Raw genomic sequence first — 19164 nt, 5'->3', positions numbered from 1 at the left:
GTGGTCCAAAAAAATTGAAATTTAATTAATTTAATACATAGTTTAAAATTAAATACAAAATATTTTAAGCTATGTATATGACAATAACAACAAATATATATAGGAAGACTTTAAATTAATAACTTTTTCAATTGTTAACAATTTTTTTTTTACCATTGCAGTTAGTGTTAAATTATTTCATTACAATATTAGAAAACCGTGGGATTCCCCACTTCTCCTTTATCGATATACCTCGTCCGATAGGTATCGATATTTCGGAGCGGAACTACCAGGGCTGGTTGCTCTACAGAGCTGAAAAGCAGTATCTCCGAACTGTGCAGCACTTTTCACTTTGGCGGTCCTGTTTAAAAATTGAAATAAAAACAGCAGTTGGTTCGGTTACTATTATAATTTCCGTTTACTTAACACACGGGTTACACTTTTTAGGTGTATCTTAGCCTATTAGATTTACGGTCTAATACAAATGAATCAAATCGCATTCATTATCCTCTCACGCGCTCGCTTCATATAAATAACTAAAACTAGAAAACACAAACTTTCCTCACTTTAAAGAAGTAACTAAACTACATGCAAATATATAGAGTGTGGGTGTGGCTATAGCGGATTGATAAAACTTAGAACAGTTTTGATAAGATCTTTGCTGTGTATATGGCGGGTTTTCTCATATTTTTTGGGAATTAGGGTAGGGTTCGTTTGGTGTGGCAAGTCAGCAGAAATAGTTGCAGTGCATTTTGGATTTTCATTTTACTATGTGAAGTTTAATATAGTTTATGTGTGTATAGGTATAGTTAAGATTCGCTTACGACTAAATTTAAACTAAATTAACATATACGAGGTTTTCTTTTTTCTTAAACAATTTCTCCAGTTGGTTGTTTTGGATTATTTTAGTTGTATTTGTTTTGTGTTGGTTCAGGGGATGCGTAGAGGAAATACATTACAAAAGCCCTTAAAAAGTATTGCAAGTAGTTTAAGCTGCAATTGGTATTTCTTTCCCTTGTTTTTTGTTTTAGGTACGTTTGTATGTACAGTTTATGAACGTTTTTATTTACACGTTGCAAAGGTGGCTTGATATACCATTGTAGCATCACCTTGTTCTATAGGAAGTAGCAGGCCTCTTGCCGTTTTTGATTTGATAAAATCCATATTTCTCAGCCAGGTAAAAAATTCTTTAGTTTTAGTAGTTATAAAATACTTAAAAACTTGGTCATTTTCTACATATTTTTGATGAAAAATAAAATTTTATCAAGTCTAATTTTGATCATAAAGAAAGTGGCAATTGGCTGTACATTTTCTTTCTTTTCACAGCTGCTAATTGGCGGCGGCTCTTCGCGGGGACCTTATCTCAGTCCCTCGTCGAGTTCCTGGCCAAGGGGTTGATCCTGCCCTCCGGTGCCTCCTCGCAGACGGGCGTGGATGGCACCGAGATCCAGGGCGAGGACTTTGGGATGGGTGACGCGGGTGCATAGCTGGACTCCAGATCCAATCGCAGTTTGGCAGGCGAATTGCGCTTGAATAAAGCCAACTGCCTTGTGGGCGACAGCAGATTTGGCTTGCTGATTGCGCAGGATGATACGGATGAGCTGGTGGACTGGAGCAGGGAGCAGATGCCACTGCTGCTGGTCGAGCTTGGTGAATCCAGTTCCGAAACCGTCGACGCTGCCGCTGAAGTGCTGGGCGCTTCGTCATCCGGGGTTATCGGGGGTGAGGTCAGCCGGGAGGAGCAATTACTGCCCGCCAGGCTGCCGGCGCCACTGTCCACATCATCGTAGCCGTACACATCCTCGTCCATGGCCTCGCTATCCGACTTGGATTTGCCACGATCCCGCTGCTCTCGCTTCTCCTCGATCTCCTCCTCCTCCGGCTGTTCCACCAGTTGACTAGACGGGGTACACGATGATCCCACTGAAGATCCCGAGGGATTACTAGGACTGTTCAGGTGTGGGGTTGCGGGCGCCAGGACTCCGCTCTTTCGCAAATTCTGCTCCAACTCCAGCAGCTGGCCCATGAAGTTCAGATTCGGCGAGATGATCGGCCGGGCCACTTTCACCAGTTTGTAGGCCTCCAGCAGGGAGAGCGACTTGTACCGCATGACGTAGGCGATGGCGATGGTGGCGCTGCGCGAAATCCCCGCGTGGCAGTGCAACAGCACTCGGGAACCCGTTTTCCGTGCATCTTCTGCAAAATATCAAAGAAAAAATCGTTTTAGTCAGTTTGATAAGGTGGTAAAAAGTATTATAAATAAATAATGGAAAGATAGAAATGAGTTTGGTATGGCATATCTTATCATAAAAACTCCCTTGACTGAAGAAGTTATTTTTAAAGGGGTCGATGTTACCAAAATATTTTGATATATAAAACTACGGACTATATTTACTAAGAAAATTATACAATATAAATAGTTTGAACTATATTAAGCAAGGAATTGAAGTTAATATTTTCAGTTCTTGGTTAAGTTTGAAGCTTTTTTTTTTTAAGTTGAGACATTTTTTTTAGATTCCTGTTTTAGCTATTTATAGCTTTTTTCTTGCATCTCTGGCGACGGAGAAACTTTTCGAATTTTGAACGTCGAACGTGAAAGCTTCGATGATGTCGCTGTGTTGATATCGCCCCGTCGATACTTTCAGTGTATTGGTGGGCCTCTGCTGCTCTCCCTCTCTTTCTCTTTATAAATGTTCTCTCCCACTCTCTTGGTCGGCAACTCGACTGTGTGAATTTTGTCGATATGAGTCATCATCATCTGGCAACAACAACAAAGCGACGAGGCTTATTGACAGAACATTTTTATACCCTCACACGCGCACACACACACCCGCTTGCCCCCACACACACACGTGGGCCACATTAACTCATAATTTACGTTGTTATTTTTGGCCAAAGATAAGCGGCAGGAGGAAGAGGAAGAGAACCCAGAAGAATCTGCAGCATACGGCGTACTTTTATCCAAGGCTTGCCATTATAAAGTACAGTAAAAACTCACTAGAGTAGCAAATGTCCTACAACACTACAGAATAGTATTGGGTTGACTAAGACCTTGTATTTCATTATAAGTACTACCAAATCGAACTAAAATACACTACAAGACCAAATACAATTGAAAATAAGTTATCATAATTTCATATATTATAATATTAAGGAATTTCAATATATATTTATATATGTATATATTTCAATAAGAAACTAACAACTTTCAGACCCAGGAAGAAAGAATTTCATATATTATAATATTAAGGAACCTTTACCATTCCTATTTCAATAAGAAACTAACAACTTTCAGACCCAGGAAGAAAGAACATTGTGATCCTACCACAGAAAATCTAGCTTTCTCCACTCGTTCCCAACGACTTACATATAGAATTTTAATTTTATCAAGTTCCGTTTTAATTTTCAAGTTATAGAAGTTCAACTGTAACCACATAAAGCCACCACCGAAAAAAAATAAGCATTATCTTATCGCACAGGAATTGGTTGTGGTGTGATTTTGGGTTGGTGGTGTGCACAAATAAAAAATAACGGGGGCTTCCGAGAGGGGCTTTTATAGGGGAATGGGGCGGACTTTCCTAATCGATGCTTACTCATAATGCAAACAAGGCAACACTTGTCTGATTTCCAAACAGTTGATAACCAGCCAGTCGGGCAGAAGCGAAGCCTTGTTAGTCACCAGGCGCCTACCTCCCTCCCCCAACTGCACCCCCTATTTCCCACAGTGCACTCCGCACACCCCATTATAAAATAAACCCCTTGCCTTATAGCGAGGGAGGTGATATCAGCGATAAATCTGGAAGGAGCGTGTAACTCACTCGGAATTGCAGCCATATTGTCAGCCTTCACTATATATATAATAGCCCCTGGGACCCACCCCTTTTTCCCTAGTTTACCCATCTGAAGAGGTGAGAGATAGCAGTGTGTTTGATTTATCAATGAATAGAGGGGGTGCAAAGTAGACAGCGATAAGGAAACCTTCCCTACCGCACAACTTCGATTTCACAAATTTCGACCACAATTATGAATTGCAGTTTACACACCAGTCAAGTGAAATCAAATCGAGTTAGCCGTGTTATCGGGTTTGGTGTTGATGATATAGCAACTATAATTGGGCCCCTGGGAAAATCCATCATAAATAAATAATCAACTACCATTCAAAGATAACCACTGGAAATGGGTGCAAAAGTACCTAAAGTAAGTACGTCAGAGTCCCCGAATGGGTTCATGCCTCAGAAACACTACACTGACCAAAAGAAAGAAACCAAAGTTGTGTGACTTGTCATGGCATCAGCTTAAAAAGGGGATTCACAAAACTATCTTTAGCTTGAGATACACTGTCAGCTTAACGCAGTTTCCAGAAGATTTGAAATGTGTTTTCCTTTTCCAATGAATATATCATACCAAGATATGATATAAGTATCATTATCTTATCACGCATTTTCTTAAGTTGTCTGAATATGAAACTTGAAATCCTTTGTTACTTTTCTCCCAGTGCACAGCGGGGGAATTAAAATCGGCAAATAAAGAGATGACCAATCCATAGGCTGGCCAAAAATAGACCCACTGATCGGGGGGAGGCCAAAAGACAGCCGCATAGATAAAGAAAGATGGTCATTAAGCGTACAATGGCAGACAATTGGTCACCGTCCCCGTTCCGTTCCGTTCGCACGGCGCTCATAAATCCTCTTAGTTAATGACCCCGTCGCTCAGACAGTTAAAATCGCGTATAAAACGCGCCGTAAACGCGCCTGTCTCGCAAACACCACAACATATGTGACTCATGTGGGCTAGAAGAGACCAAGAAATAATAATGCAGAACGACAGGGGCTGAGGAGTTTCGCAAAAACTAGCCAGAAGTAGCTGTAAACGATGAATGAATTTCGCAAAACTATAGTTTGAGTCACTAGTAGTTTGAGTTCTAGCTAATTGGGCTCAGGTTCAAGTTAAGAACAGAGGTTCAAAAGTGGTTACAAAGACTATTCAAAAATATTATAACACCTAATCTATCTTTGGAATTAGTAAAAAGAATTTAAATTCAGGATAGTTAAGACTTATAACGAAACAGGTTTAAGCTTTTCTCAGTGCATCTACCAACTTGCAAGTATTCTCACCAAGCTAATCTTCTGTTATTTATGGTGTCCTATTACAGTTCGGATGAAACCGTTAATCATGGTTACCAACAATTATTTGTTTGTTTTTCCGTCAGTAATTTTTGCATATTACTGGATTTATTTTGTTCACAGAAAACGGAACTCGAAGCGGAGGCTTTGCTCAATTATTGGGAAGCGGGCCTTTGGTAATTGTTTATTGTTCATGACAAATAGGCCCGCCATATATGCTGTGGGGAATTACTAATCGCCAATAGTGCCTTACATACGTATGACTAAACGGACTGACTTAGTCCACCGGAGCGCATATTCGGGCGATGACTGTGGATGACTGATAGATCCCGGGGAGTCGTGCCTCTAATGGGACAGTACACGTTGCCACCATTCCGAAGGGCTGAGAGTCGTGACTCCATTTAAGGGGGCGATGCGTAATGCCAACTTTGGGTAGTCACCGAATTCTTACACCGATGAATGTATGATTAAGTGCAACAGTAGCGATGTTTTCTTTTTTATTTTATTGTCGGGCCCCCGGGTGCGTCATCTGGTGATTTCGGCTCAGAAGTGGGCCAACTGGCAGACGACTGTCTGACAGCTGGGATGCCTTTGCGATGGGATCGTATGGTATGGTGCTATATGGTGTATGGGGTATGGTAGCACTGTCTCGCCAGACAATGATGACTGCCTGTCGCCTCGTGTTTTGGTTCTTGTTCTTGCCCAATGTATCATTTCACTTTTCCTGGTGATGATTAAGTCCCGGATCTTGGACCCTAGGGTCAACCAAAAGTGTCCAGGGCGCGAAACTCTCGCAACTCCCTCTGAGTCATGGCCAGAAACAGAAACGGCAACAGAATCGGAATCAGAATGGAAAACAGAAACTGAAACAACCTTTGAGCACAGGGAACATGATATATGAATGAGTTGTTAAATGTTACAGCAATGTTCAGAGAGATAGTATAAAAAATAAGGGATCATTAAGGTACTTCCAAATAAAATTTTGCAAATAAACATTTGTAAGATATTGGGTCTATGAAGAAACGGTGTATACTCCTTAAGTGCACTACAATAACATTATAATACCATTCTTTGTTTGTGTTTAAAGAATTACTTCTTAAGTACATTACAAAATATTATAATCCTTTGTTTCTGTATTGGAATTACTTTAATCCGATGCTATTTGTATGCTGCTCGCTGTTTTAACCAAAGCACGTTGTCAAGCAACAAGTAGTTTTGTTTATATTCGAAATATTTAATTACTTTCGGCGACTGTTTATCATTAAGAATACCCGCTTACTCATGCGAGTTTCTGATTCAGCCAGAAAGAGACGGCTATGGTGCGACCGAAAGAGACGGCGATAGTGTGAGTCTGAGTGCGGCAGGTGCCAGGACACTTAAATGGCGATAAGACGGCGCTGAATCATCCGAAACAAAGAGAGTGGGGATCTCAACTTGACCTTCAACTTGGCGAATCTCGACTTTGACGTGTCGAGTCATACGGAAACAACAAAAGCTCCCAAGACAGCCTGCACTTTGAGGTCGCCTTCAACCCAAACATCGGGTTTGTATAGTGTGTGAGGTAGATGGATCAGGGCTCTCCTCGAGTGATTCATAAAGAGCATGCGCAACGGCAATAACAACAAACGAAATGTTTCATAAACAAATTGCGCGCCAGTAAAACACTTGGGAAAATGCAAAGTGCGCGGGCGCAAAAGTCTCAAAAGGGAGGTATTGATGAATAAGTACACAACGATTTTTTTTGTATTGTTCAAAATTGATTAGATAGTTTTCATGGCTACATTGTGTCAATCGATACTCACTGAAATGGAATAAAGATTGAATTAATAAGAACAATATTGATTAAAAAACAAATGATATTTTTTGATAAAATAATCTAAAGATATTTTTTCCTGTGTAGCGGGGAAATAAGGAAGTAGTAGGCGTGGGTTCCCTGTAAAATGATTAAGTGCCTTATAATTTTGCATTTCTCATGCGAACAACAACAAAAAGTATCCGAAGTCGCATCGCAAATTTCAAATACGAAATTCCTGTGCGAAGATTTTCAGTTTATTTTGCTTGGTTGGTTTTTGCATTTTATAAATAGCCGGCTGACGAATATTGAAATTATGTGCACGGCGGCCAACAAAAATGTCACCTCGGGATATTTGTTGTTTCTGTTATTTCTTTTTTGTTTTTTGTCTGCCAACGGATTTTCGATTACTCATTAGCCAAAGGATTCAACAAAGTTCTCTCTATACTCGAGTGCCCTATATCTTTCTGACTGTCAAAATATAAGATTTTTTGGTTTTACAATATTAGAACCTAGTTTTAACCGACATAGATTTTTTTTAATATTTTAAAAACATGATAAACTTCTGTTTTTTTAACCGCAACTGTTGGTATATATTTGAACATATGCATTCATAGTTTTATCTAATCAGCTGTCCAACTGTATGTATGTTATATAGAATGTGGCTATCACCAAATGTTCTCGAGGGGCCTCCGTTTCCAGTTTACTTAGCTGCTTCTGCGACTGTGTGTGCACAACCCGTACTCGTACCCTCAAATGTCCCCAGTAAACGTAACCCGTAACCGTATATATGCTCCATTGTAGATTAAGTTAGTTTGCCAAAGAGGCCTCCTCCGTTGCTGGCAGATAAAAGTTGATGGCTTGATAACTTGATAACTTGGCGCACAAATAATATGCGGGTACAGTCAGTACAGACATCGCGGCGATAACTTGACAAATTGATTAGGCCCCGCAGCAGATACTCGTTAGGAAGGATGTGGAAAGAGCGTGAAAGCTCCAAGATACAACCAATAATAATAATATTATGAGGACCTTCATAAATGAACACCTTGGCGGTTTCGAGTTTAAACATTGCTATTTGGCGTTTATTTTTCTTAGTATCATGTACTCTTGGCCTTATTTAGATTTGTTTATACTGGCCTTGTTGGATTATATAAGAACTTTTCTGTTTTTCTTTCAAAATCTTCTGATATGTCAGGTACCTTGAAGAAATGGTTTTAGTTTTGACTCTTTTGTCTAAACATTCTTGGTTGAAGGACAACAATTGGATTGTATTTTATAACAGTTCTGTATTATAAAGATGTTTCCTTCTTAATTTGTTTTTTTTGGGCTGTTTACATGTTTTAAAAATCCCTGTAGATCCCAAAAAATCTTTGTACTAACCAATAGACCAAATACTACCGTTCAATTTCCTGATTTTCTTCCAAAATGTCAGCTACCTTGAAGAAATGGTTTTAGTTTTGACTCCTTGTGTAAACATTCTTGGTTGAAGGACAAGAATTGGACTGTATTTTATAACAGTTCTTTATTTTAAAGATGTTTCTTTTATAATTTGCATTCTTTTGGGCTGTTTTCATGGTATATAAATCGCAAAAGATCCCAAAAATCTTTTTAGTGACCAATAGACCAAATACTACCGTTCAATTTAAGATGTTAAGGTACGATTAATTGAATTCTGTTAACTTTTTTCTGATTGAATGTTTTGAAAATGTTTTTAGATTCCAAATAAACCTGTGTAGTGACCAATAGACCAAATACTACCGTTCAATTTCCTGACAATTGAGGCTTTGATTGCTTTCTAGGCCAAGTGGCCCGGCTTAGTTTATCGTTCATGTTAATGACGCAGCATAATGACATTAGCATTATCCGACAACTACAACTACAACAGCAACAACAATTGGGGCCTCGAACTCTGCTGTCGCCTAATGAGCCTCTGCCGCTGCTCTGCCGCCGTTCTGCCGGCGTTGAGCTCATTTCAAGCTTTGCTTCAAAATAGCGGTGCTTCCTCTTTCCCCCCACCCCCTCCCTCACACAAAGTGCTGTTATAATGAATGGAAAACGAAAAGCAACGCAACAATGAGAAATCATAAGTTGTACGGAATAAGAAGAAGCAGACGGGGGGTAAGCATATATTCAGGCGAAATAAAACAATAATAATAGGCATAAGGTGACGACGGCAAACCAAAAACGAATGCGCAAAAGGCAGGGGCAAACACACACACACAAACAGAGAAGGCGAAATCATGACTCATGCACTCAGTACAAAATACATATACTTTTCCCTGCTTCTTCTTCTTCACCGCCGCCACCTCCTTCTGCTTCTTCTTTGCCGTCTCCCCCACCCACCGTTACTTCGTGCCTGAGTACTAATGTGTTTTTCGCGCGGGTGTGAGTGAGCGAGAGAGAAGGAGAGGTAGAGCATTTATAAAAATAATACTTGAGCATGGATAAAAGAAATGAGGTGAAGAAAAAAAGTTGGTGGGAACATAAAAAATATTATTAAAAATAAATTTAATTTTTTTTTGGGTAAATAATGTAAAATTTTAACGATTTCATTATTTTTTAAAAATGTAGATTTTAAATATTTACAAAAATTCCATATAACAAGTACCATAATTTACATAATAATCGTGTTAAATAAATTTTCTCTCTGTGTGGTGGCAAGAAAAAAAGCGAATCGAGAATTTTTGATCTGACAGATGCAAACAAAATGATGAGAGGGGGTGAGTAAGGAAGAAGAGGCAGCGATACTGAGCAGCTGTTGCTCCCCCGCACCTGACATCCGCAACAACAACAACAAGAACAATAAACAGCACCAACAGTCGAGGCCATACGCACAAGGATAACCCACTAAAAGAAAAACGAAACGATGACTCATAAACAGGAACCGAAATGTTTACAAAAATAGAACATATGCCAAAACGAAACAGCGCCCGAGAGAAAGAGAGAGGGGTGAAAAGTGCCGTTGGCGGCGCAATAAATAGCAACAATAAGAAGCCAACGGAAAAATCGATGCGGCTGTACCGTTCACCCATCCGTCCAATTCCACCAACCACCCACCCACCACCCACTCTCGCGCCATCTCGCTCTCTGTGTTCCACATTGCATTGTGAACGAGCAACAAAACGGAATGGCGATGAGTCATGCCGGCGCACAGTGGTGGCCAAAAAAACATTAACAGTCGGGCAGCGCAGGAAGCGAGTCGAGGACAACCCTTATCAGAAAGGACGTTTGCGGTTGGTTGGTTAGCTTACGTAGCTAGCCCCCTTGTTGTTCTTGCTGCAATCTGCATAAAGTTTCCATTACCCGGGAAAACTTGTAAGCCGTGTGCACCGTCGAAAACAAAATAGCTATAATTCGCAGTTACACTATCAAATTTTTACTGAGTTGACTCTATGATAAACCTTTATCTCAGAAGACCGACCTTCAGAAAGCCCTTGTTTTCGTGCGCTCAAAAGTGAATGGTACTGCCTTATTAGTTATTTTATAAGGTGTTGTAAGATAGCAAGTTTATAATCATAATAATAAATATTAAAGTATAATTCCCAAGGCATTAAAATAATAAAAAAAAATTTTTCACAAAATCCTTTCCCTTCCACTTTGATTTTTTCAGTGTGGCCAAAGTCGCAACACAGTAACGGGCACAAGGGGCAGCAATAGCAACAACAACGCGACGACGACGCTGCTGCCGCCATGCTGTCTGCCAACGCCAACACGCAACAGCAACAACAATGTGGCGACGAACGAAGGAGACGGCAGGAACGAAGGAGGCACGGCAAAGAGCGAATGGATAAGCGTAGGAGCAGCAAAAACAACAACCTCAGGAGGAGGAAGGAGCATTGCTCCTTATCCACACACTCACACACACCCCAATTGTATCTATGAGTGCGAGGGAGTGGAATAGCTGGATTCCACGAAGTGGGGAACTTTGATTTGAGCTTCGCTTTGAAATCTCGTAATCCTTACAACTTTTTAAGAATTTATAGATCCCGATTAACTTAGGACTATAAATAACCATATTATTCCTTTAAGGCTTAAGCAGTGACTTTGTAGCGTATCATTTATTGATATTGACTAGAAAGTAATTGAATTTCATGGGATTATCTAGGAATCCCGCCTAATATATAATATATCCTCTATTTTTTCCTAATGTTTCCTATGTGACTCCAGTTTTTTATAATTCGATCGTATTTAGTTTTACTTTGTTTCAAAATAAATAAATCATTCAATATACCATCATGTTTAACTTTGATTTATGGAACCCAAGACCTGGAATTACTCATATTTATCTAAAATAGGGTCAAAGGCATTAAAATTAAGCATCTACTTCAAAAACCAAATCCCATACAATCCACTTTTGTGTAGAACAATCATATCATATCATGTCATATACTTTCAGAGACACCTAGTTTGGAGGTCGTCGGTCGTCAGCCGCTCTTACCGCCCACTCGGCTTTTCTCGCGCTTGTTTTAAATGAAATATTGGCACTACTTAAGCCCCACAGACGCTACAAAGAACATTAATAATACGGAGAAACAAAAGCAGCACTAAGAACGACAAAGCTCGTGCACACGTGCCAAGCCATTTGCTTGCAAAAAAAAAAAAAAGATTATAAAAAAAATTCAAACAAAAATACTTGATGAACAGCTTTGGACATAGAAAATGGAAAAATGCTATTGACGTCAGCATTATATTCCACGGCTAAAGCTCTCTCCGGCCACCTCGTGCCCCTTTTCCGTTTGGGTATATATTATTATTTTCATTTAAAATTAACAATTTGTGTAGTTTGCTTGGTTGTGTGGGAAAAGCGCTGAGGGCAGCACAAAACGCCAAGAGCACACGAAAGCCCCCCAAAAAAAAGGGGGCAAACAAAAAGTCAATAACGAATTTTCCACACAGACCAGAGGAAAGGGAAGTGGAAGCCAGACTAAAACAGTTATGCAAAATCCACAAATGAGCCCGCTGACCACTGAAAAGCCCGCCGCCAGGCATCCAATAACAAGTCACGTTTAGCAATTGCCAATCGCGAATCGCCTAAGATGATGACTAAGCGTAACTCGGATTCTCAGACTCGATTCGGAGAGCCCAAGCTTCCACGGAAATCCATAATATTTTTCCACAATAAACTTGACCAGCCTAATCTCCAGTAAATATTTGGAAAAGTTCTCCATAATCAAGACGAAATTATCAATGAGACGGAAGCGTTTGTCATCTTCTTGGTATTTTTTTGTGGAATAATATTTTCTTATATTTGGTTTAATAACTTTGTAGTTTTTATAATCTTCATAAAGTCTAATGTCCCTATAATTCAAACTGCGCTCTTAGTTAAGAACCATAATATCAAAATATTTCGATAGTCACAAAACTTTTTTAGGACTGAGTGATATATTTTTATCCATATCGATAGGATTTAAGATCCTATGGTAATAATAGTGAAGAGATGATTGTGATTCTTTTTTCAAACAAAACTCACCGATAAAGTCGAAGGCCTCCTGGAAGTACTGCTTGATGTTCTGATGGGGCGTATCGCTGGCAGGTATTTGCATGTACTTGAGACCCTGCAGATGGCTCTCATTGGGACTTTGGCAGGTAACGTTCAGCACACAGTTAGCGCCCACGCTGCTGGGATCGTCGGCATCGCGGCCATTGCCCAGCAATAGATGCGGGAAAACGGGCGAGGCGGGATGTGTTTCTATATCTGCAAGATACATGCGGTTCGGATCATTAGTTTTTATGAGTAAATAATGGAAAAGTTCTATCTGCCCCAAACGGCGTACAAAAAGTGCGCCCATTGTCGGGGGATCTCTGTTTCTGTATCGCGGTGGAAGTTTGCCAATTCGCGATGTCATGCAACAAAAGAGTCTGGCAAATGATCATTCTGATGGGGATGGGGATGGGGATGGGTAGGTAGTAGTAGTAGTAGTAGTGATGGCCTGGCCCTGTTTTCTGTATCTATTGTTGTATACAACGTCTAAATTTTGCTACAACAAATTGTTTATTTTTTTCTCCCCTCCTCCGGGCGTTTTCGTTTCGATTGGATTCGTCTGCTGGGGCCTCTGTTGCTGTTGCATGAGTCATGCCACACACAGAGGCATAGTCTCAGTTCAGTTGGGTTCAGTTTTATTGGCAGTGGGCGAAGTCGAAGGTGGGGGAGGGCCCCGGGCGGTCAGCGGGCCGAGGGGTGGCTTCACGTTGCCTCATGGCCGTCCCCGAGTTCGTAGCACTCTCAATGAGCCGCGCAATTGTTTTTTCTTCCCTCTCTATGTGTATCTATAATTGTGCACCGTCTAACTACACTCCGAAAAACGAACCATCGTCTTTGAAAACCAACAAAAACCACCCTAAAACTCTATAAAAGTTTCACACCTAATACCGAGATTCTAAACATTTTGAAAAACTGCTTTATAAATGGTGTAACCTTTCTGGAAACGATTCAATATAAAAGTTTAAGCTTGGTTTTAAACTTTGGAATCTTTAATTGGCATTACCATGGTATAAGATATTTTCCAAATTTCTTTTCCAAGTGTAATGTTTAGATTGAAGTGCGGTTCCAGGGACCAGCATATGCCCTGCGGTTTTGGCCATAGACACCCCACCCCATTAGCTCCCCCAGCCCCTGGTTCATCGATTATTTGTCATTGGGTTGCGTGTTAATTGATAGCACTCAGAGCCATGGTAACTCAACTTCGTGTATTTCGTTTATATTTATTCATTTTTTTTGGGCCGACTGCACTTTGTGGGTCACACGGAAATCACTTGCATTAGTCATCGACAACACGTTGGAACTTTACACGTAAAGATGATTGTCATTGTGGCATTTACGCAAGCACCTTCTGATAGCGCCGCATACATATATAAATAGTAGTATATTCAGAATGCAATTAACAGATTTCATAAATATTTCCAGAGTGACTCAGTTGAAGTGTTTTGATAAACAATATTCGCCAGAGTCTATTAACATATACAGCAAGGGATGGGGGTTGACAAACCCTCGTACAGCAATCGATCGCTTATTCGTTCGTCAAGGGTATTTCCAATTTCACAAAAATATTATTATTTTTTGGGAGTTTCCTTTGTTATGGCATTGAACCTACTAGTAATTATTTATTGCGCCCTATTGTGGGTGAATCATTAGTTTATACAAAATACGAAATATTAATTTAATGATTGCTTTCAGCACATTCTCTTGGAAACGGTTAGATCTTTATAAGAAACCTATAAAATACGAAAGATCTCTATAAGAAACTGCTAGCCAAGGTATTGTGGTTATCTATCACATTATAAATTCAAATAAGATTGTTTTAGTGCCTAATCAATCACATTATTATGAGATTGAAATTCAGATTAAGAATTATTTATTTTTAATAGTTCCATCTATAAATTGCTGATGCATTAGTAATCCTATAATAGATGTGCGTAATATATAGAATATACTGAAACTCAAGGAAACATCACGATGTGATCACACCTTTGTCAGGTGAAAAAGGTGGATGAGATAGACTGAGGGTTACCCCACTCAGACCCGAGATTTAGTACGATTCCCAACCCGAGTGAGTAACTGAGTAATATGCAAAAGTTTGACATTGAAAATTTCACTGTATCACAGTCTTTGTTGTTACCTTTGTTATTATTGTTTTGCATGTGTTTCGCTGCTTCTCGCATACTTTTCATACATATATACATATATACATATGTACGTACGCTCGATTTCGTAATGTGCAAAAATACGAGTTAAAGGTGCGAGCGAGAGGGCCTATCAAGCGAGCGATTTATCTCACAGCACGTGCCGAAGCAAAAACAACACAGTTTGTTTTTAATGTTAAAGCAGAGCTCACAAGTGTGGGAAAGAGAAGGGGGCAGAAATGACGGAAAGATTGTATGACAATCTGAGACAATTTATCGCCATGTTGTACTATCAAAACGCGGAATTCGTGGTAGGGGGAGGGGCAGGGTACTTAGGCCGAGTAGGAAATGAAATGCAATGATAAGCACAAACAGCACTAGACATGCAAATATGCAACAACAGAACCATCGAGAGATTGCTCGATCGGTTTTAGATATAGTGCCCCCAATCAGAACTTTCTGTATAATGGTTACCACAAGAGTAAGTGTGACAAACTTTGGTATGCAACCTCCCATGAATCATTACAACTCATCAGGAAATAAACATTTCCGTTTCTGGGATGAAATTAAAAGAAGTGATATGTAATCACATAGTTCATAACATAGTCAAGAGGTTACAAATACTACTTCCATTGAAAAAACTATGCAAATTTACCTCATATCAATGAGCTTATATCGAAATGTAGCACATATGAGTAATTCGTCTATGATTCTTACTTATTCTTTTAATTTAGTTTTCTTCAAAATATAATTACACGCATTCCATTTCCAATTAAGCTATGTGGGTTTATCAAAATTATAATAACTTTTATTTTGACCTTTTCAGACCTCTTTCAATTTTAAAGATACAAATTTCTTAGTTTGTATGCACAAATATTACCCTATTGGTGGCTTTTATCCCAAAGTTTATCACGATACATCGACATTTGGTCAAACTATAAGACCCTGACTTTTTCATTCCGCCAAACCATTTCTAACTGAGTCACCCACCGTTTGTGAAACCCGTCTTCGGGTCGCATACCTTTCGGTGGGTTCCCCATTACGCAGCTTTCACTCACCGTAGACCGCCGGACTGGAGCAGCTGCGGGTTAGCGCCGGCGTCCGTCCGCCGCCGTTCATTGCCGTGGAAGATGACGTCGTCGATGTCACCTCGTCACATGCCAGATTCTCCCTGGACCGCTTGTTGGGATAGTCCTTTTGATTGGCTGCAAAGAAATGCACGAAACCAGAAGATACGCATTAATACGGTGACTTAAAAACCGATTATAATTGGCGGTTAGCGATTTGCTTAATTTTAAAACCAATGATGTCAGACGCAGTCTGTGTATGGACCACAGTGCGAAAAACTTGTCGCGCCAGGTCCCCGTTCAAATAAACCGCAAAAATATTTCGTTTCGATTTGCCGCCTGCCAAAACTGACGTAAGACATTTATTTTGGCTCTAGAGTTCGCATTTTTTTTTTGACTGATTACGAGCGAAGGCAAAGCCAAAGTTTTCCACATTTGCTCGCTATTCTTAAGTCGCTTATCACAGTGAGCAGGCATAATTAGAAAACGCTTTGTAAGCTCGCCCTATACCAATTTGATAGTATTTTATAGTAAAACACGAGCAATATCATACAATTTGAACGTTTTAGTTGGGACTTTTTTAATGGAATGATAAAGTATTCTGAGGTCATAGGAACTGAGATTTTTAGGGTTTTAAAATAAAATCACATGCCACACAAACACAATATTAATGATATGCATTTGCATATAGAATATACTAGCTATTAGAATCTTTAAAGTCTTGAATAATTATTATGATTTTAATTAGGATTAATGTATTCCACAAAACTTTGACTTTAAGCCAGCCCTTTTGATTGAAACGCAACATTTTGGACCCCTATCAACTAAAACAAGATAAGATAAGGAATGCTACAGTTTGTATTATGTTTTCAAAGTGGTATTAGGAGGTGGGACTGGACTGACTTGGCTTTATCAGCTCTACTCACAGTGTCTTTTTATGCTGGAAAGGAAAACAACTTCCAGTGAACTACTGGGGTACGAAATTGCTGTTATCAGCCAAGCGACCTCAAAAGCCAAAAGCAACAGCTACAAAAAAAATACAACCAACTTTTCACCGCGGCAGGAAACGTTGGTTCAGATTTTTCGCTGTTGTTGTTTGCGGCTAGTAAAACAAGAAAAATTGCATGCCAATAGTGCATTGCAACCACACAGGGGCGTCTCAAGTCTGGTGTGTGTGGGTTTCGAAGGGGGGGCTTGCGGTGGTAAACGAAGTGTAAGAGAGTAGAAAATAGGGAAGTGCTAATTAGTGTACAGTGGCTTGTTTATTTATAAAAACTAGTTATCAACCAGGTTTTTGTTTTCTGTTATGATTGACTTTTAAAAACGTTTGGCAAATGTGTAAGATATTATTTTGGCTTATTTATTTGTTAGCAAAATTATGTGTTTACTGTCACTTTTAGCACTGATGATTGTGTTAAGTATTAAAGCTTTTAAAATGTGTTGTTTTTAATGGGTAATCCGTGAGAATTTACTGTGTGTTAACTGATTCATTTTGTGGTTTCCTGTTGATAGCTATCAGATCTAGTCTAATTATGAATTTTCTGAATGAGATTAAACAGCTTGAGACTCATAGTTTAGCTTAGATCATTACGGAATTTGATTGGATGGTTTAATTTGAGACTATTTTAAAAGTTGTATGATCAATTTTTTTTTAATCTTTAGAAGAGCCCCCTTTTTGGTACGCCCCTGGCCCCCTGCAACTATCTCTTCCTGCTCTTCCTCTCTCTCCCTCTAAACTTCAGTTTGAAGTTGTTGCTGCGGCTGTTGCTTTTTCTCCTCCTGCTCCCCCTTTTCGCCCTCCTTCGCCCTACCCGTGTTGTTGTAGCTGGTAATGTGTGTTGCTGTTGTTGTGCCGATGAATTCGTACTCGAAAGGTCGTTTCAAAGCGGGTTTTTCAGCGTTGCCAGGCCGCTTGAGAAACCTGCTTTGCTTTACATTTTTTCTGTTGTTTTTTTGTTATTTGTACTCGAGTATTTTGTTGGAGTCTCTTTTTTTTTTATTTAACCAGCCAACAGAAACGAATCGAAACGCTTCTTTTGCTTTTATTTTTGAAAGACACGCGAATTGTGAGTCACGTATGGAGCGAAAAAAAAGTAACTGACTCTGTGTCTCTGATCTCTCTCGAGTTCGTTTCTTTTTTATTTAGTTTTTTTTGGCTTTGCTGTTGTAGAAATGAAATGGAGACGCTTACGTGTGTTCGCCCCCTCTCTTTCGCGCCCCTGCAAAAGTAAACAGCATGCCAAGCGGTAAAAATCGAGAGAGGCGGAGAGGGAGAGAGAGGCAGATTAATTTGCTCTCCCCATCCCTCCCTCCCCCTCTCTCACTTGATTGGTTTAAGTGTAATCTTAAATTGTATGATTTTTCTTATTGCTTATTTTTTTTGTGTACTCACCACCAATGCGATTGTTGTTGTTCGTATTTTGGATTGGCATAAATAACAGAAGACACGGCGCTTCTCGCTTTATCCGCATTTTCATTTCACTTATATGACTCACGCTGTTGCCGTCTCCGTCGCACTCACAGCGGCCGTTGTTGCTGTTGTTGTTGTTGTTGCGTGCTGTTGACGTTGCCGTTGTAGCTTTGTTGTTGTGGCCGCTGCTGTTGTTATTGTTGTTGTTGCTGCTGCTGCTCTGCGTTTCTCGATTCACACACATATGCAGCGCTCGCACTAACACACACACATGGGGCCTTTGGTTGTTTTAAAATTGATATATTTTTTGTTGCTGCTGCCCGTATAATCTATATGATTTAAGTATGATTTTCGGTAGGAGGGCTTTATTAGATAATCCCCGAGCCACTTGTTGAGCCACTTGCCGTTATAATGTGTGTTGCAACCAAAAAATCGGGGGCCCAGAAATCGAGTTTTATTTCCACTTGTAGCGCGCACACTTTTCGTTAATTCATTAATCAGAAAACGCGCGGGTTGTAGTTTTTCTTGTTTTTTTTCTCTGGTAGATCAACTATTTATAGTTCAATTAACAGTTTACTGTGCTTCTGCTTCCTCTTCACCAATGCACAAGTCCCGTTTTTGGGTAAAAAGTATATCCAAAAGTTAAGGTTTTGTTTTGCCAGAAAATATATCGTACTATTTTCCAGAGATATATTTCCTTAGGTTTTCGCGCGGGGGATAGGTTTTTTTTCGAACTGGTTGGCGGTAGAGACAACAACCGTTCGAAGCAGAATCCAAAAAACGAATGAATGAAGGAGTGAATGAGCGCAGCGCGGAATGAACGAACCAAATTTGATAACCGAATTTGATAAAGAAGCGAATAGTGTGACCGCTGGCTTTTTTCTTGAAAACGCCACTGTTGGTGCACGCAGATGAGTATTTATCAACACTGAAGACAGCGCGGGCTTGTTTTAGCTTGAAATTTTGAAAGCAATTTTATTTAACGGACTATGTAATGATTTTTTAAGTTTCTTGGCCTATTACTAAGTTCCATTAACTAGAAATGGAAGGAGGGATTACAAATATTTTATTTTGACAACTCTTTAAAGTATAATCCTTGTCTTTTAAGACTTGACATAAATTAATTTAGTTTTAACTATGCTTAAATTAAAAATTCTCAAAATCCAGAGG

At 39.6% G+C, this 19164-nt stretch overlaps 1 protein-coding gene across 1 annotated transcript; it reads right to left on the bottom strand.

Moving 5' to 3' along the window:
- Positions 1–373: 373 nt before the first annotated feature.
- Positions 374–18238, bottom strand: LOC119560469 (tyrosine-protein phosphatase vhp-1). The gene is made up of 4 exons (XM_037873928.1): positions 17977–18238; positions 15576–15722; positions 12368–12592; positions 374–2175 (listed from the first exon to the last, which is right to left on the bottom strand). The coding sequence occupies exons 1-4, from the start codon at positions 18236–18238 to the stop codon at positions 1343–1345; spliced, it is 1467 nt and encodes a 488-aa protein (XP_037729856.1). The 3' UTR covers positions 374–1342.
- Between the last annotated feature and the right edge of the window lie 926 nt (positions 18239–19164).

Source organism: Drosophila subpulchrella, unplaced genomic scaffold (assembly GCF_014743375.2).
Source record: "Drosophila subpulchrella strain 33 F10 #4 breed RU33 unplaced genomic scaffold, RU_Dsub_v1.1 Primary Assembly Seq354, whole genome shotgun sequence".
In the NCBI taxonomy this organism is placed as follows: domain Eukaryota; kingdom Metazoa; phylum Arthropoda; class Insecta; order Diptera; family Drosophilidae; genus Drosophila; species Drosophila subpulchrella.
The sequence above is the reverse complement of the archived record's forward strand: the minus strand, read 5'-3'. Positions and strand labels throughout refer to the sequence as shown.

Excerpts from the sequence above, each read along its gene's own strand:
- LOC119560469 (XM_037873928.1), bottom strand. The coding sequence starts at position 18,238 with ATGTGTGTGAATCGAGAAACGCAGAGCAGCAGCAGCAACAACAACAAT. Across the intron at positions 12,593-15,575 it reads CTCCAGTCCGGCGGTCTACG|ATATAGAAACACATCCCGCC; the intron begins GTGAGTGAAAGC and ends TGTATCTTGCAG. Across the intron at positions 2,176-12,367 it reads GGAGGCCTTCGACTTTATCG|AAGATGCACGGAAAACGGGT; the intron begins GTGAGTTTTGTT and ends GATATTTTGCAG.